Below are 20,135 nucleotides of genomic sequence, written 5' to 3'. Positions count from 1 at the left end.
AAGAAATTATGATCAGTTGGTTGTTAATCTTAACTTTAGTCATTTAGGAGAATTTCCAAGACAAAACACAGATTCAGTTAGTTACCTAGGAATGGGGCCCAGGATGAAGACTGATCTATACCATCCTAGAAGCAGGAAAAAACTCAAACTCTCCTTCTCTGTTAGAAGCGAACTGAAACCCCAGAAAGGAATTGCCTGCTCTCCATCATCATGGAAGCAGGAAAACTTGCCTTCATTGTTGGAAGCAAGTAAAACTCCAGAAAATGAGTTGTACAGCAAAATATACCTTGGATCTCAACCAAATTTTGGGAAGTCAGGGATTCTCTGGAGGGGCTGGATCTCTGAGGCCTCAGCAAACTGTCCTATTGGTTTGAGCAATAAAGATACCTCAAGCTGGTACCAAGTACAGATAGGAGATTTGTCAAAGGTCAGGGCACCTCCACTCAGAATTCCTTCATGGTTATCAATTGTAAACCAAAAAGTAGGTGAGACAGGTCTGAATTGATTTAGAAAGCTTATTTTGGACTCTGACTCATAGGTAATTCTAGTCTTCATAGAGGTATAGCAGCCAGGTGCAAATTGTGGGGGCCTGGCAATAACTTTGTTATAACAGAGATTAAATAATTTATCTAAGCAATAGCTTGGCAACTTTGGGAGCCAAGTTGTAATCCTGGAAAGATTAATGCTTGGCCTGAGATGTAATAGCCACTCCTCCATGTTGTCTTTTAATGTGGGAAGTAAGTTCTAGTGTGTTTCTGTAGTGTGGAACTTTTAGAAATAATATTCTTGTCACATTTGACAATACCCATGGCTGATCTAGACAAAATATCATACAGTCACTGTTTAGCCCTGATTTGCATATGAGGCTTTGTGCTGGTCATCTGGTAACTTTTTACTCGGCAGTGGGGATGAAGTAACTGAAACTCCAGAAAGAAGAGTTACTAGATACCTCAAAAATGATGAAGATATTAGAAGCCCTGGCCTTAGGGGTCCAAGGAGGAGCAAGGTTTGTAGGTAATAATCTGTATAAATCTGATAGGAAGCCATAAGGAGGAATCTTAGGACTTTGAGGTGGGTGAAGGTTAGAGCCTGGATTAATCAAGGGCCTGTGGTTTCTAACACCATCAGTTGCCTGTACTCAGCCACCTTCAGCAGTTCTATCTGGCTTTAGAGAGCCATAGCATTCCAGGAAAGGAGAGAAGGCTGCACAAAGCCCTGGTGCTTGTGTCCCCCCATCTAGACAGTCATGGTAGCATGAAGGGACAAAGTGAAAGAGAAGAGTAGGCAGAGACAATGTGAATCTGTTCACCACATATTGTAAATGTGTTTAAAAATATTGTTAGCCCATATTTGCGGGTAGCACTAATTATGAAGTTGTTGGACTGAGGACTTTATATATTTGTGACTCTCACCATCATCAAAGTCAGCAATAAAGAGTTTCTTCCTCATTGAATCACTAACATGTTTTGGATCTCTCTCACTTCCTAGTTTGCTGACCTCTGACCTTTAGACCCAGACTTTAAAGGCCCATGTTATTAGATTAGTCAACCTTTATAATCTCCCCATTTTAAGGTTAATTTAATTGTATCTGCAAAATCCCTTTGCCATACAATGTAAAATAATTATGTAATTAGCAACGTAAGAAAGCTGAAGTGACTTTTAAACCAACCCAATTGTCCCATAGAACTGATGTTAACTGTTTCTTTTGAATAAACATAGAAATTGACCCTTACAGTCTTGAAATTTGAGAAAGTTACATTTGTATTATCTGAATTCGTTTCTCAGGAAACCAACCATCGCGCCTTCCAGATAGTATCAAAGAACTGAAATTTACCAGAGTACCACATCTGGACAATGAAATGTCAGACCCCTTCTCCCATCATAATTGCCTAAGTGACCACCTGCTTCCTGTTGACCAATTCCTCTTTCTTACCTCTCCCTAATTCCTGTTTTCCTGCATGTAGTTCCATTTCTTCCCTGCTATCTAAACCCTGAATTTTCATTGGTCAGGAAGATGGATTTGAGACTGATCTCCCATCTCCTAAGTTGCAGGACCTGATGAAAGCCTTCTTCCCTGGCAATGCTAGTTGGCTCAGTGATTGGCTTTCTGTGCAGTGAACAGCAAGACTTAAATCAAACCTCTGGTGTTTCAGTAACAACTATCCTAATACCAGACAAAATAAACAAGAGATTTTAAGACAAAAAAAGTTACTAAAGACAATGAGGGCTATTTCATAATGATAAAAGGGTTAATCCATCAGGAAGAGAGTACAGTTACAAATAACACAAGCATCTAACAGAGCCTCAAAACACAGGAAGCAAAAACTGACAGAATTGAAAGGAGAAATAGACAATTTAACAATAGTAGATGGAGACTTTAATACCACAACTTTCAATAATGGATAGAGCAACTATGCAGAAGATCAATAAAGAAATAAAAGATTTAAACAACATAACCTACCAGACATCTATAAAATACTCACTCAACAAAAACAGAATACACTTCCTGTCAAGTACACATGGGATGTTCTATAGAATAGACCATATGCTAGCCCTTAAAATAAATCTTAGTAAATTAAAAAGGACTAAAATCATATAGCTTCTGATATATCTCATAAACTAATACTATCGCACACTATAGTTTCAGGTTAGCATGGAGGGTATGCAGTTTGTTGGTCCTGCTTCCTTCTGTTTGTCATGAATGTGGAGGTGACCATGGTTACCTATGTGTACGCCAGTAGCCCAGGAAAGTCAGGCAGCTGAAGGGAAAGGACAGATATTCTGTAAGAGTCTCCCTATCTCAGTCTCAAAAAACCAGGGAGGAATTGATACATAGGAAGTGAAGAGGTACATCAGGGGATGACTTCTCTTCTGCCTATCTATGCCTGTCTTTAAAACCTCAGTTTCTATCCCACTAAACCCCATTGCACAGGAATACTGTTGATCACCACCAACCACCACAGACTCATGAACTTGATTTTTACCATGCTCTGTCTGAGAATATATCCTCAGGCCAATGGCTTTGGCTCAATACAAATCATTAGTGTTCCATAAAACTGCTTCAAACATATAAAATAGTAACAGTTTATAAGTCATTCCAAATTAGGTGGCAACTACATGTATTTAAAGAGATATACATAAATTATTTCAGTGATTGTGACAAATTGGAAAGAAAGCATGTGGAGTTAGAATGAAAATCATAAGTGACAAGCACAAAATATGTATATAGAGATTATAACACAAAGCAACCCACATATAGAAGAGGAGAGTGGAGTTAGGAGTTATGAATATCAAGCTTGTCCTCAAGTTAAGTGAAAAGGCAGCATGGGCTAGGTGTGGTGGCTTACACCTGTAATTCCAATACTTTGGGAGGCCAAGGTGTGAGAATAACTTGGGCCCAGGAGTTTGAGACCAGCCTGGGCAACATAGTGAGACCCCATCTACACACACACACACACACACACACACACACACACACACATACACAATAGCTGAGTGTGATGATACGTGCCTGTAGTCCTGGATATTCAGGAGGCTGAGGCAGGAGGATCCTTTGAGCCTGGGAGTTTGAGGCTGAAATGAGCTGTGATCATGCCATTGCACTCCAGGTTGAGCAGCAGAGCTAGACCCTGTCTATTAAAAAAAAGCAAAAAAACAAAAAACTAACATGCTTCCCCAGTGGGGGAAAAGTGCCAGTATAACATTGGTTTGAAGCAAGAAGTATATTAAGACGTTGACCAAAATCCTTTTATTATTTATTTTGCTTTTATTTTTTGAGACAGGGTCTCACTTTGTCATCCAGAATGTAGTGCAGTGGCATGATCTTGGTTCACTACAGCAAAAAATACCTGGACCCAAGCTTGCAGTAAGTGATCTTGGCTCACTGCAAGCTCCACGTCCCAGGTTCATGCCATTGTCCGGCCTCAGCCTCCCAAGTAGCTGGGACTACAGGCACCCGCCACCATGCCTGGCTAATTTTTTGTATTTTTAGTAGAGATGAGGTTTCACTATGTTAGCCAAGATGGTCTCGATCTCCTGACCTCATGATCCGCCCGCCTCAGCCTCCCAAAGTGCTGGGATTACAGGATGAGCCACTGTGCCTAGCTCTATGCCCGGCTAATTTTTTAAATTTTTTTATAGTGGCAGGGTTTCGCCGTGCTGCCCAGGTTGGTCTCAAACTCCTGAGCTCAACTGATCCCACCACCTTGGTCTCCCAAAGTGGTGGGATTACAGGTGTGAGCCACTGCACCTGGCCTCTAAATCCATATAAATCAATTATTCACACACTGAGCAGAATATTCAGGATTTTTTTTCTTATAATATAAATGATGTGGGAAACTGGAGAACCAAAGAAGAATGCTAAGACTATCTAAAAGTGTTAAATTTTTTCATTAGGAAGAAAATGACTTCATGACAGTCCTTAAGATAACAATATAACTTGGGCAAATATGTATTCCTTGATATTTTCTAAGCACTTGCAATAATAAACAATGAAAATATGGTTGAATTTTAGAAAGAGATAGGCCTGTGGTATTGTCACAACGGTATGCAAATACTGAGAATGACTGCTGAGGCAGTGCTTTCCATTGGTGGTGACCTTCAGAAGAGACCTGTGTTTCCACATGGCCTAGACACCTGGAAGGCAGAGATCCTAACATTCCATGACACCCCCACCTTCTGATTCTGATTGTGACTCCAGACCGTTACCTGGCACTAGGTCTTACCTCTGGCATTCCTATCAGAGCCTGAATCACAGACAGTACCTTAGAGTCTAAGCTTAGGCACCTTGTGCCTTGTTTTTGTAGCTAAGGATTCTCAGAGTTGTGGGATGCTGAAGAAGTTTATCCCAAAAGTAAGTTATGAATCAGATCTCCTTTCTTTTGACTCATTTAACTCCTTTGATTAATGTAAAGAAATTTATTGAGGTATAATTTACATACTATAAAACTTACCCATTATAATTGTACAGTTCAATAATTTTTAGTAATTTACCCAAGTAGTGCAACCATTACCATAATCCATGCATTTGTTTTTAATTTATTATTTGTTTGGGTTTATTCTCCTTAGGCTGTCATTCTACTTCCTCCACAAACTTCATCATGGCAGTATCTTCCACCACTTGTTTTGGTCCAAGGGCAGAAATGAGCATCCTGGAAACCAATCAGTACTTGCTCTCTGAACTGGAAAAGTGCAAAGAGAACTTCCAAGACCTCACAGAGAAATTCCTGACATCCAAAGCTACTGCCTACTCCCTGGCCAATCACCTGCAGAAATACAGTAGGTCCCATAGGGGCATGGACACCAAAGTGATAAATGATTGTCCATCTTTCCTCTGTGAAATGAAACACTGCAGACTTTATTCTCTATCAAAATTAATTTTATCCTAACTATACTCCCAGAAAGGTAGAAGTGGGCATTTTACTCTCAATTTGCCAAGGACAGAAAAACTGAGGCACAAAGGTGTAAAGTTTGCAGGGCGAGTGTAGTGAGGAATAGAGACTAAAACCTTGGTTTAGGCATGAAACTGTCTTTCCCCTCTCAGCAATGAACATCAGCTTCTACAAACATGTAACATCACTGTTGGTTAAAACATCTCAGGATTCGATTTAAACTTTTTTAAGAGCACCCATTTGCAAAGCACTGTGCCAACAGCACCACAGCACCAGGGATGAAAGAAGTAATAGGTAAAGAACAGGTAAAGTTCCCTATTCTCAGCTGAGTCACAGATATGTGGAGATGTGAACTTCAATAGCAGACACGGAGAAAAATCTTTATGATACCTGGATCAAGATTCTCTTCCCACATAAGTTCAGATATGCCATTCCTCATGTTCTGGTTAGATTGAGGGTATTTCCAGAAAAATCAGAGACTTTGTAACACCCTTTCTGTCTCTCTCTGAGTATCAACTTTACAGACAGCAAGCAACTGTAGGTGGACTTCCAGAATCAGAGCTATGAGACATATGGCCAAAATGAGAACAAAGCCAAATGGAACACACCGCCGTTCTCAGTAGAAGGCCAGGCCAGGTTAGGGGCTGGCCCTTTCCTCTCCACAGTTGGCTCTCACATTTTTAAATCCACTGTAAAATCACAAACTGTTACTAATAGTCAGGGAAGGGAAGCTGTAATGACAAGGAAACATGGGAACAAGAGCATGAGAGGAACAGGGATATTAGAAGAGGATTCTGGTTAACATTGAAATTGAGTTTGCTTTCCAATTTCTACAATTATTTTTAAATACGTCATTGTGTGGGGGGTGGCTAAAAGTTCTGTCTAACTTACCGTCATAGAAAAGTAAAGCCAAAAGCCCACTGATTAAAGAAGTGAAAAGATGAGCTTTGGTGTGTGGAAAAACTAGTTTTAAAAAAAAACCTTCATTCATTATAATTGTAGGAAAAAATTTCTCAAGCTAGAGAAGAAGAAAGATATTACCTAAGACCTTAGTATAAAGGTATTATTGTGCAGTGATTAAAGAGCATATACCCTAGGGCCAAATTTCCTGGGTTCAAATCTAACTTATCATCACTGTCCCTCAGTTTTCTCATCTGTAATGGTAACAGAGTAGGAACTACCTCTTTGGATGGTGGTGATGATCATATGATGATAATTCTTAAAAACCTACTGCAACAGTACCATGACAAACACTATGTGTTGGTTTTCCCTTTAAAACACCACCTACTAGCTTTTGGCCATATATCATGTGGATCTTTCTCCTCTATATAGAGTTTTACACAGCAGTATACAGATAAATGTTTAAATCTTTGAAATATTTTGGGATTACTGAGACTCTTGAAACAGGAGGACCATCAGTCCTACAGTTCTTAGTATCTTCCCAAACACATAGGAAGTCATTATTTCATGCCCTTATGTTCATGTTTTACTTAAGAGGCTGTAAGGCTTGGTGAATTGGCCTTAAGATTTGAAGTCATGGCTGGGTGCAGTGGCTCAATTACTGTAATCCCAGCACTTTGGGAAGCCAAGGTGGGTGGATCATTTGAGGTCAGGAGTTTGACAGCAGCCTGGCCAACATGGTGAAGCCCTGTCTCTACTGAAAACACAAAAACTAGTAGGGTGTGGTGGGGCACACTTGTAATCTCAGCTACTTGGGAGGCTGAGGCAGGAGAATAACCCAGGAATCAGAGGTGCACTGAGCAAAGATGATGCCACTGCACTCCAGCCTGGGCAACAAAGTGAGATTCCATCTCAAAAAAGAAAAAGAAAAGAAAAGAAAAAGATGTGGAGTCAGACCCCAGGGGATGTGAATTCTGACTGCTTCATTCCAGTTGAATCATCTTGTCAAGTTACTTTATCGGCCTGTGGGCTTTTCTTTCCTCATCTCTAAAACAGGGAGTAGTTGAGAGACTGAGGAACAAAGATATGGAAATCCCAGTGTAAAGCCTGGTGCCGGGGATACTTTCATCCTTGAGATAGACCCTGCCTCCTGCCCTGCAGGCAGTGACCACAGCAGCACATCCAGCCTTCCATGATGCAGGCATGTCTGTCTTTTCTCAGAGTGTGAAGAGTGCAAAGACCTTATAGAATCTGTGCTGGAGGAGGAGCTGCAGTTTCAGGAGAGAGAGCTGGCTGAATTGCTGAGGCCAGCTGCAAGGCTCCGGTAAGGAGGTACCTCTGTGGGAAGTGTATAAATACTGTTTGAAGTGGGGCAGCTCAGGCAGGTAGAACAAAGAGCAAATTTGTGCAAGGAGAAGGGCAGAAATGTATGAGGCAGGCACAGAACTAGACTAAGACACAATGAGGCTATGGTCTAGTTAGGTCTCTAGGGTTTTCCATTAAAGAGCATATTAGTAAAATGGAGACAGCTGCCTGCATTGGAATACTAGCAACGTGGCTTCTATTTGTGTGTCCTTGGTCAAATTTACTGCACTTTTCTGCATGTCATTAACCTAGGCTACCTCATTTATAAAATGGAAATACTGACAGTATCTACCTTAGAGGGTTATGAAGATTAAATGCACAGTTGCAAGTAGTTGAAACCATCTCTAACACATATAAAACTCTGAATCAACTATTTTCTGTAATTATTATATTTGTTCCCATTTACAGATGTGGTGATTGTCATTAACATTTCCTATAAGAGATATTTTCAAACTTTCCAAAGTGCCTTTCATGATAAGAATGTTTCTCTTCCAAACTTTTTTAAAAAGTATTATACTAGGTGAAGTATTAACTGGTATTAACTGGTAGGGCTATTGGGTAGATAGATGTTGTGTGGAAAATGAATTATTAATTCACTCAAGACCAGCATTGACTATCCTTAGAGGGTTTCAGACATAAGGTAGATTGTAGCATTTGAAACTTCTTTTAATCCTTTGTTGAAATGAAATCATAGGAGCTCAAATGTGTAAAACTCACCAAAGCAGAGATATCTGATTGAAGAGGGGATAGGTTTGGGGCCCCTGTTTCTCCCCAGTATGTGTCTTTACTTCCCCTGACACTTTCTAGTAACTCTATCGAATAGAGTTTGAAAGAGGACCTGCAGATAACTACTTAGAAGAATAGCAGGGAGAAAATTCAAGCATTAGATGGGGTAGATGACTGTAAATGTTCAGTCCAGCTCTGGGATTACATGGTTCTAAACATTAACTGAATAACTACTTGTATGTGTACATACTACCAGGTGCTGTGAGTTGGGTAATAGGTGGCACTGTCTTTAGACTCACAGAGCTCACACTCTACATTGGAACCCATGTGTATTACTCCATTCTGACACTGCTGTAAACATGTATCTGAGACTGAGTGATTTATAAAGAAAAGAGGTTTAATCAGCTCATGGTTCTGTGGGCTGTACAGGCTTCTGATTCTGGGCAGGCCTCAGAAAACTTACAATCATTGCAGAAGTCAAAGGGGAAGGAGGCATGGTTTTCACATGGCCAGAACAGGTGAGAGAGAGAGCACAAAGAGGGAGGTGCTACACTTTCAAACAACCAGACCTCATGAGAACTCACTCACTATCGTGAGAACAGCAAGGGGGAAATCCACCCCGATGATCCAGTCGCTTTCCAGCAGGTCCCTGGTTGGATTACAATCCAACATGAGATTTGAGTGGGGACATACAGCCAAACCATATCACCATGAGAAATATTTAAACAATAATTAGAAAAAAAAGAAATCCCTATAGAGTAATTAAATTACTACTCAGAACTTTACTTTTTTCTTTTTTTTTTTTTTGAGATGGAGTCTTACCCTTTTGCACAGGCTAGAGTGCAGTGGTGTGATCTCAGCTCGCTGCAACCTCCACCTCCCAGGTTCAAGCGATCCTCCTAGGTCAGCCTCCCAAGCAGCTGAGAGTATAGGTGCACACCACCATGCTAGCTAATTTTTGTATTTTTAGTGGAGATGGGGTTTTGCCACGTTGTCCAGGCTGATCTCAAAACTCCTGACCTAAGGTCATCTGCCTACCTCAGCCTCCCAAAGTGCTGGGATTACAGCCGTGAGCCACCGCGCCCAGCCAGAACTTTAGTTTTAACTGCCTTCTTACTGATTATAGTCTATCTTTATGTCATTCAAAAGAATACTGCCCTTCTTGACCTTTTCACTTATATTTCTTTTTAACTTTCAATTAATACCAGAGATACCTGCCCAACACTTTTGAACGTGCATTTTTTTTTCTGCCAGTTACTGCATATGAAAATGTACTTGGGCTAAAGTGTGGAACCAAAGGGGCATCTTTTTGAAGGAAAGTTAGTAAAATAACAGACAAACCCAAGACTGTTTCTTCATTCCTTCTGCCACAGGCAATTCACACAACTTGTACAAGTATTCATCTTGGGCCAGGTGTGGTGGCTCATGCCTGTAATCCCAGAAGTTTGGGACACTGAGGTGCATGAATCTTTTCAGGTCAGGAGTTCGAGACTAGCATGGCCAACATGGCAAAACCCCATCTCTACAAAAAATATATAAATTATCCTGGCATAGTGGTGGGCACCTGTAGTCTGAGCTACTTGGAAGGCTGAGGCAAAAGAATTGCTTGAACCTGGGAGGCAGAGGTTGCAGTGAACCGAGATCATGTCACTGCACTCCAGCCTGAGTGACAACTCTCACTCGAGACTCTGTCTCAAAAAAAAAGAAAAAGAATTCAACTTGGGAGTTCCTTACAGGGATTCTAAGAGATCTCTCCTCTGAAACTTCTGTAACCTATTATTCACTACATTCCCTCTTACATTTTACTCTTCTTTCCCACCTTAGGATACATGATCCCTTAATTCAGGCTCAGGCTGAAGAACTGACCCACTTACGACAGAAGATACAGGAAGGGAGAGGTGTCTGCTACCTTTTCACCCAGAATGTGAAGAACACAGTCAAGTATTTTGAGGGCCTTCTCAGGAACACTGGCATTGCCTACTAGAGACAGAGATTCTGTGAGCAAATGGTGCAAGGAAGCCAGCTGACAGAGATCCTTGTCAGAAAACTTGCCACAGGTAAGTTGGCTACAGTCTCTGAAGACCCTTAGCTCCTCCCAAGTGCTCCAAAGTGGGGAGAAAAAATGCAAAGTTATCTCCATTGTAGATTTTATTTTAGTTTTGACTATGGTCCTTAATCTGCATTCTATTGCTTCCTCTTTGGAGCACTCAGGTAGTCACTTTTCATATTATTTCAAGAGTTCTGAGTATTGTTTTTTATTTTGAGACAGAGTCTTGCTCTCTTACCAAAGCTGGAGTGCAGTGACACGATCTTGGCTGACTGCAATCTGTGCCTCCTGGGCTCAAGCAATCCTCCCACCTCAGCCTCCCAAGTAGCTGGGACTACAGGTGTGTGCTACCACACCTGGCTAATTTTCATATTTTTTGTAGAGACAGGGTTTCTCCATGTTGCCCAGGCTGGTCTTCAACTACTGAGCTCAAGTGATCCACCTGCTTTGACCTCCCAAATTGCTGGGATTACACATATGAGCCACTGTGCCTGGCCTGAGAGTTCTTAGTTTCAATCAGTAAGAGAGATAGAGTATAGTGGATTACTTCATTTTGATGAGCATAAGAACTCACCTTCATTTCTGGAAGATATTTTCACTGGATGTAGGATTCTAGTTGACAGTTTGTGTTTTTAAAAAGTGTTTGGAAAGTGATATTCCACTGTCTTCTGGCTTACATTGTTTCCAACAAGAAGTCTGCCATAATTCTTATTTTTGTTCCTCTGTACATAATATGTCTTTTTTCTCTGGCTGCTTTTGAACTTTTCTGTTTATCACTGGTTTGAAGCAGTTTGATTAAGATAAGACCTTGTATAATTTTATCTTTTACATATTGTTTTACTTTATTTAGTTTCTTGCATGTTTATAGTTTATGCTTTATTTAGTTTCTGCATATTTATAGTTCTCATCAAATTTGAATAATAAAGACATATATGTCTTATCTATGGCATATACAATATATTATATTTGGCATATATATACCAAATATATATAATGTATTTTCTATTCTTTCTCTCTATCCTCTCCTTCAAAGACTCCAGTTATATTTGTATTAGCTGCTTTGAAATTTTACCACAGCTGACTAATGGTCTGTTCATTTTTGTTGTATCTTTTTTTTTCTCTATTTGTTTCTTTCTCTTTCCATGTCTTGGAATTGATTAATCTTTCTTTAGCAGCATCTAATCTGCTGTTAATCCTATCCAGTGTATTTTCATCTCAAACTTTATTTTTCTTCTAAATTTAATTTATGTCTTGTTTTAAGGTCTTCTATGTAACTCTTCATCATTTCATATTTTCCTCTAGCTTATTTATTTTATTTTATTCTATTTTTTGAGACAGAGTCAAACTCTGCTAACCAGGCTGAAGTGCAGTGGTGAGTTATCAGCTCACTGCAACCTTCACCTCCTGGGTTCAAGTGATTCCTGTGCCTCAGTCTCCTGAGTAGCTGGGATTACAGGCAAGTGCCTTCACACCCAGCTAATTTTCATATTTTTCAGAGAGACAGGGTTTCACCACATTGGCCAGGCTGATCTCGAACTCCTGACCTCAGGTGACCCACCTGCCTTGGCCTTGCAAAGTGCTGGGATTACAAGCATGAGCCACCACACCGGCCTAGCTTCTTTAATACCAGGAATACAGTTATATTTGTTTCAATGTGCTTGTCTACAGATTCTGTCATCTGTGTCCTTTCTATTGTATTTTAATTCTCACCTGGTGTGTCCTTTCTAAGTCAGTCTAAGTAGATTGATTTTTTTTCCCTTCTTATCATGGATTATAGTTTTCTGTCTCTCTGCATTCCTAACATTATTTGATTTGGGGTTAGACATTGCAAATTGTAACTTACTGAGTGCTGGACTTTTTTGCATTTTGTGTTAAAATTCTTTTAGCTTTGTTTTGGTATACAATAAAGTTACTTAAAAACAATTTTCATCTTTTCAAGCTGGCTTTTTAATTTTTTTAGGCAGGATAATAGCAGCTATTAGTCAATGGCTATTTTTTTCCCACTATGGAGGCAATATGACTTTTAAGAAAATAGACCTTATTTTTTAGAGTAGTTTCAGATTCACAGCAAAATTGAGCAGGAAGTACACAAAGTTCCCATATACCCCCTGCCTCCACACATGCATAGCCTCCTAGACTCTCAACATCTCTCTCCAGAATGGCACATTTGTTACAGTTGATGAACTTACATTGACATGTCATTATCACACAAAGTCCATAGTTTACATTGGGGGCAGTAATCTTTTGAAGATTCTAAGTCAGTGATCTCCCACAGATTTGGCACCAGGGACTGGTTGCATGAAAGACAATTTTTCCACAGACAAGGTGGGGGTAGGGTGGTAGGGATTGGGAATTGGGTGGTTTCAGTATGAAACTGTTCCACCTCAGATCATCAGGCACTAGTTAGAGTCTCATAAGGAGCATGCAACCTAGATCCCTGGCATGTACAGTTCACAATAGGGTTTGTGCTCCAATGCTAATCTAATGTCATCGCTGATCTGACAGAAGGCTGAGCACAGGTGGTAATGCTTTCTCGCTGGCTGCTCCCCTTCTGCTGTGTGGCCCCATTCCTGACAGGCCATGGACCAGTGCTGGGGGTTGGGGACTCCTGTTCTAACCAATGCTCCCTCTATTAAAAGGGATTTTCACTCTAGCTGATGGAAACACCAAGTGTTGCAAGCTATGTGTGAGCTACAGAGATTATTCCTTTTGGGAAGTTCTTTGCCCTGCTTTGCATAATTTCCTCAAATACATGTACTAATCAATACTTAGCTGGAGATTGAAGACAGATATCCAAGGCATTCTATCTGTGCAGCAACCTATTCTCTAGTCTGTCCTGTGATGTCTAGCCACCCTGACTTCTTCAAACTTACTACCAGGCTCTGCCTGGGTCCTCCCTCCCTGCTCTACAGTTGACAATCTCAGGCAGCAAACTGGAGCAATCACAGGGCTCACCACTTTTATTTATTACAGTACTGCACTATATCCAATGTTGAAGCTAGAGTTTAAAATACTTTTTCCAATTTCTTAGTTGTTTAAGGTGGAGGACAAATATGGTCCCTATTACTCCAACTTGGCCAGAAGCAGAAGTCTCCATTCCATCTTTGTGGTCAGAAAGAAGAGATGACAGAAGGCAGCTTGTTAGAATGGGAAGACCCATGGGCTAAGAATCAGCATTACCTAGGCTCTAGTCTCAGCACTATATTCACTAACTTTGTGCAAGTGATTGATCCTTCTTGAATTTCTGTTTCTTCATTTGTAAAGTGGGTCAAATCATAATTCCATGGCTGCTGTACAGATCAGTTGAAGTAGTATCTTAATGTTCATGAGTGTATTTCTCTTTCAGGGTTATTTATTTATTTTTGGGTCCCAATAAACTGTCCAAATCTTTAGGCGTTAGTTCAGGCACTGTATATAGTAGAAGCTGGTGTTAGAAAAGTTGATTTATACTGGAATATTTTTCATAGAATCACCCCCAATTCTCACTAACAAACTGAGAAGAAAAAAAAAGAATTACCTCCAAGAACATCTGAGGAAGCACAACAGGGACAGACTTGAAGGCACCTGGGCAGTCCTCTGGTTTTGGAGTAGAGGTAGGACAGGGCTATTTGTCCTCTCAGAGACTGGAGCAGGTTCTGTGTGTGAGTAGCAATGGGACAAACAGTCATGGTCTGGCAACCAGACTGTGGCAGGAAGGAAGGTTACAACTGGAGAAGTCCAAAGGGCAGCCAGGCAAGTATTCTTTGAGCTGGGGAACAAAAGACATTTTAAACTTTTTGCTCTGCTTCAGGCAGCTGACGTCATGGTGATGATTCACCACATCAGGAACACCCTGTCCAGTGGGCTCAGGCAAGCCTGCCAGGCCACTTCTCTAAAGACACAACCTGAGGCCTCCTGCAATAATTCTCACAGAGCATTCTGAACAGACATGTAAAGTGTTATGTCCCTGATCATATAGGGCCCATGTGTGCAATGTGTGAAATGGGACCTGCTTAATTTCTGACTAGCTCTTTCTAATTTTAGTTTGCAGAAAATCACAATGGTAAGAAAAATGAAGACAGGCAAAAGCCACTGGCTCCCAGGTAACTCTAAATGATGAAGGGGCTGGTAATGGACTGACCAAGTCTAGAGAGAATTCCAGAAGCAAGGACTCAAGAGGTTAAAGGTCCCAGATCTAGAAAAAGCAGAAACTGCTGATTGTTCCTTTTTTTGTTGACTGATTTTACAATGTGTCCTTTTAAAAATGGTTCTCTGTCCTCTTTGCAGTTCTTCTATTGGTTCCTAGTTCCTAGAAATTTCTCACACTTAGTTAACTAGTCAGTCTTACCAAAAAGTAAACTAACCAGGGATCCCTGGTTTCTGTATCTTTAAAACCTGTATGGTTACAAACACAAGTGAGATACCTATCTGGTTTCTGCACAGTTGTCCTGAATTATGTTGGCAGATATTTTATAGCCAGAAATTTACCTTGAAAACTAAATTGAAACCATACCAAGTATTTAGAGCTAGGGGTCTAAAATCTGCAAAAGCCCTGGGAGGTTGCATTGTCTCAAGAGCCAGTATTCAATGGACCACTCCACATCATATTAAATAAAATTTGGCCACAGCATTTTGAAGCCAATAGTATGGGTCTCTGTGTCCTGTGTGCCCTGAGTGTATTTTAGAGTATTTGTTGAGTCTGCTGCCTTATCTGTGTGTTATGAGGTCAATGCACTGATCACTTGCTGTTTTCACTTCTATACTAATGCTAGGCACACTCTACTCCCAGTCAAAAGTGGATTGTATACTTCCTCTTTGATATGATGGTCCCTTTGGTTTTGGTGCCTCTTCCATGAGCTTCAGATCAGAGCTAGTTATGAAGCTGTGGTTCCAGGCTACCTTGGTTTAATCCCTTGTCTTGCCTACTCCACCAGGCTCAGGAAGGAAGTCCAGGAGGAAGAAATGGATGAAGTCCTGGAGGACTCACTAGATGAACAGTATTTGACTCATTCCAGCCACCATGACTCCCACCAGCTTCCGAGCAGCAATGCCTTCCTCTCTGATGCACAGGAAGACCCCTCTGCTCTGGATATAGGTAGAGAGTTCTCCTTTGATAAGAAAAATAAAGCTCCATCAATCTCTCAGTAGTTCCTACATTCTACATGCTCACCACCTCTGTCTAAACTGAGATGTTATTCTCTGCAGGCAGGCCCTAAACATTCACTTTAAAAAAGTGATTAGGCTGAACACAGCTCTGTGATCAAGTCTTGAGTACAGGTCCCTGGTGGGTCAGGTAATTTGCTCTATTCCTGTCCTCACCTCAGTCCCTCTGGCCCCCACTGGCATCTGCAAGCTGGTATACTCAAAGCAGGCCAGAATGGAGAAAGTGAAGAGATTATGGCAGACTCTCTGCCACTACTGCCACACATGTACAAATCTGTTTAACAGATCTCCTTCTTTAAAATGGGACATCTTATCTTTCCTGAAATATATATATAATATATATATATATATTATATATATATATATATATATAATATATATATAATATATATATATATATATATGGAGAGAGAGAGAGAGAGAGAGAGAGAGACAGGGTCTCTTGTTCTGTCACCCAGGCTGGAGTGCAGTGTCATGATCTTGGCTCACCACAACCTACAACCTGGGTTCAAATGACCCTCCCGTCTCAGCCTCCTGAGTAGCTGAGACCACAGATGCATGCCACTACTCCTGGCTATATTTTTGCCTTTTTGGTAGAGACAGGGTCTTGCCTTGTTGCCCAGGCTGGCCTCCAACTCCTGAGCTCAAGCAATTCACCCACCCCTGCCTCCCAAAGGGCTTGGATTACAGACATGAGCCTTCCTGAAATATTCTTGATAATTATAGTTCCTGAACAGTTTTCCCAAGCTGTTCTAGCCATCCCAAGAATGTTGGCAGGCTTGTCTATATGTTTGGAGGTGCAATTATAATGGTTCCTGGGTTTCGAGCTCCAGTCTCCATCTCCCCTCAGGTGCTTGCTTTCCCATAAGGTTCCATCTGACTACTAGAATATCAGGGGATTTCCATAAAGACAAGACTTTGATCTTGGCAACTCTTTGGTAAATAGCCAGGGTTCTCAATCTTTGTGCAACACCAAGGTATTTTCAAGATCTCTGTTAGTTTAGTCTCAATGTTGTAATTCAATCTAAATAAACAACGAGGCTATCTGCTGGAGAAAAGGCTGAATCTAAGAGCAATGCCACCAGCATGCCCTCTTCCCAGAATAACTCCACGCTAGCCATTGGAGCTTCATTAGGTATATAAGAGCCCTTTGGGTTGGTAGTCTCACTGGTGTGAGTATAGATTAAACCTTGACCTAAATCTCCTCTCCCTTACTTGAATGTTTGCCTTTAGTTTGGGGCAAAAGTTTGGATTGTTAGGGGACTATATGCTTTATATGCTCTTCTACACAATAGAAAGAGATTATATTAATTCACTCATTGAGCTTTCATAGTAATATAAACCATATTAGTCTTGTCATTTTGTCAGTGATGGGTGTAAGTATGTGGCTTTTATGACTCATACCAACCTCTGACAAAGGCATCCTATTTCTCTCTCCAATTTCACAATAAGGTGCAGAAGAAGGTCTTTACCATCTGTTAAAGATGTTCAGGGCCAGGCATGGCACACCTATAATCCTGGCCCTTTGGGAGGCCTAGGTGTGTGGATCACTTGAGGTCAGGAGTTCAAGACCAGCCAGGCCAACATGCTGAAACTCCGTCTCTACCAAAACTGCAAAAATTTGCCAAGCATACCGGTGCACGCCTTCAGTCTCAGCCACTCAGGAGGCTGAAGCATGAGAATCCTTTGAACCTGGGAGACAGAAGTTACAGTGAGCCAAGATGGTGCCTCTGCTCTCCAGCTTGAGTGACAGAATGAGACTCTGTCAAAAAACAACAACAACAAAAAAAGATATTCAGGAGAGAGATTTTGTAGAGAGGAAAACATTCCCTAGTACCTATAAGTCACCTCAAGGAGGTGGTCATACCTTTCCTAGTGCTAGAAAAGCCCTACTCAGAGACCTTCAGTGTTTTCCCACCTCCTGTCAACCTGCCTTATACTTCCCATATCTCCATGTGGGAGGCATCCCTGTTGAGTTTGCTTAGTACTTGGCCATGCTTTGTTTGAAACCTTAAAAGATCTTAAAGAAAGTTGCCTTATGTTCCCTGATGAGAAGATGAAGTTGGCAAAAGAATGGCGAAAGGCAGGGATCTTGATGAGAGGCCCCTGACTACCCCTTTAGTGATTGGCACTCTTCATTTCCCATCTCATTCCATGTCCTGGTGGAATGGCTGCAGAAGATGAGATCTAGAACCAGCAGCAGCACCTGAAGGAGACCCTTTTCATCAACAACTGCCTGTGAGAAAAGCTAGAACGTCATCTCAGCAGCTTTGATGAAGAAAATGGTAGGAGAGGCCCAAGTCGGCCTGCTTCTGGCAATATGTATTTTTCTAAAGGCATGTGACTGGGGCAGTTTTATAGATTTCAAGCACTTTGACATACTTTACTCCACTTATTCATTACAAATGTCCCAGCTAGAGAGGTAGGGCAGCTACTATCATTCCTATTTATAGGTAAATAAATAGGCTTAAAGGTTGGCCTCCATCTTAGAAGTATCTACCTCTAAAATCATTCTTGTGATTCCTAGACTGTCTGCTGTCTTCTGTCTGCTGCTGTACACTGCCTGCTGTCTCTCTGCTTCTTATGTGATTGGCATTCAGTAGAACCCAGGTTTCTGAGCACCTCACGTAGCAGAATGAGAGTCTCCTCTGCTGCCATCCTCATCAGCTTCCCTTATGTCTTGGTGACTCTTCATTCTACCACCCCAAGGTGGTTCTCTCCAACCCCCCTCCTCTTAGATTGTTCTCACACAGAGGCCATCATTTCATAATATTGTGCTGGGCCAGAAGAACCATAAGCAGGTCCCCTCCCATACCAAAGCTGCAAATATTTCAGAAAAGCCTCCTTCATATTGCAGCCATTGGACATGATAATACTTGTGATGTGCTGGCATTTGTTGAGAATCATGAGAAAATTAAGCTTCTGCCCCATGGCACTAAAGTTCCTGCCCTGAGTCCCCACGGTTTTCTCCCTAGGCTAAGACAGAGAGGAAGAACACGAAATGTGCAGAAAGCATTCTCTGAAGCAAACATGTATAACTTGCCTAAATTGTAATTATTTCCTGGAACAGGATGCACCTCTAACCTCTACAGGCAGATCATAGATTCCATTTTCCAGCTGTACAATGAAAACAGAGTTCTCAGAGAATACCGGAGACTCCCCCGACTTGCCTGAATCAAATTTCCAGAGGTAAGCGGAGAAAGGCCACAATATGAAGTCACTCTCAGATGGGTCCCTTCTCTTGTCACACTCCACTGTAGAAACAAAAGAGGACGGGGAGGCCAGAACTGCTCAAAACCTTATAACCCACAATTCTCATAGTTATTCTCAACTTAGAGAGGGCTGATTTCTAGATGCACCTCCTCCAGGCCCCCAGACCGCCAGGCTCCAGGAATAAGTAGCTCTAAGAAATATAGTATTTTGGTGCAAGCCACACTCCACTATTGCAAATTGGAGAAGAGAAGGACAAACTTAAAAGGTGAAAAGATTTAAGAGAACAAAATGGTGAAACGCCGTCTCTAATAAAAATACAAAAATTAGCTGGGCGTGGCGGCACGTGCCTGTAGTCCCAGCTACTCAGGAGGCTGAGGCAGGAGAATCACTTCAACCTGGGAGGCAGAGGTTGCAGCGAGCCAAGATTGCGCCAATGCATTCTAGCCAGGGTGACAGAGCAAGGCTCCATCTCAAAAAAAAAAAAAAAAAAAACAAGAAAGAAAGAAATAAGAAAACAATTATTTTAATTGAATACATTTTGTCAAGATTAAATCAACTTTCCCCTAGAGTACTGAAAGAATAAGCAATCATAATTTAGATTCTAAGTTACTGGTCTTTGAGAAAGTGTGAAAACCAAAAAGGTGCCATAAGCCAAAAAAGGAGCAAAAGTCCTAATTTTCAAACCAATGAAAATGAAGTACTAAAAAATTGAAATCGTCATAGTTCATCTTGGTCCTTGGCAAAATACAAATTTATTGATTGAAATTATAATATCCTAGCTACCTTATTGTGCCTAGCTCTTACCACTGAGGAGAAAAACCAAACACAAACAAAAGTATGTTCAAATTGGCAAAAATGTTTACAAACCTGCAAAATCTCTTCAGTCTATCCCTTAAACTCCAGACTTGGTATTTACTAAGATCTGCTGTGTACAATACCCACCTTAATATCCATTCTTCCACAAGTTCTGTTAGGTATAAGCCAAGATCACATGGGATTTTTTTTTCTACCCTCTCCTGCCTATGTTTGTTTTTGCTTCCAAAGACCCTTCTGAGTAAGGACTGTCCTCAGACTACTGGAGTCACTTAGTCACAAGCTTGCCTGAGGCTCAGAGCTGGCAATACCTGGGAGTTTATGTCAATTCCACAGCACCCAGCAACCCTGCCTGCAAAGTATTTACCCATGATTGACAGGTGCAGGTGTATGAAAGTCCAGCTCCTTGGCTTCAGGGGTGCCTTGTGGTGAATTAGCTTTGGGAAAAGGGAATCCAGAGGCCAACTTTGTAAAAATCCAGATAGATAAATGGAAAGAAATCTTTGCCTTGGAAGTCCAATTGAGAAAGATACTGATTT

General features: G+C 41.1%; 1 protein-coding gene across 1 annotated transcript; it reads left to right on the top strand.

Annotated features, from left to right (window-relative positions):
- Positions 1-4,732: 4,732 nt before the first annotated feature.
- LOC115934005 (neuroblastoma breakpoint family member 6-like protein) lies at positions 4,733-19,255 on the top strand. The gene is made up of 7 exons (XM_063695440.1): positions 4,733-4,852; positions 5,068-5,277; positions 7,512-7,614; positions 10,206-10,438; positions 15,342-15,502; positions 17,748-17,855; positions 18,641-19,255. The coding sequence occupies exons 2-4, from the start codon at positions 5,100-5,102 to the stop codon at positions 10,363-10,365; spliced, it is 441 nt and encodes a 146-aa protein (XP_063551510.1). The 5' UTR covers positions 4,733-4,852; positions 5,068-5,099; the 3' UTR covers positions 10,366-10,438; positions 15,342-15,502; positions 17,748-17,855; positions 18,641-19,255.
- The last annotated feature ends 880 nt before the right edge of the window (positions 19,256-20,135 follow it).

This window comes from Gorilla gorilla, chromosome 1, assembly GCF_029281585.2.
Source record: "Gorilla gorilla gorilla isolate KB3781 chromosome 1, NHGRI_mGorGor1-v2.1_pri, whole genome shotgun sequence".
NCBI lineage: Eukaryota > Metazoa > Chordata > Mammalia > Primates > Hominidae > Gorilla > Gorilla gorilla.
This window is presented reverse-complemented; position numbering and strand designations above follow the sequence as displayed.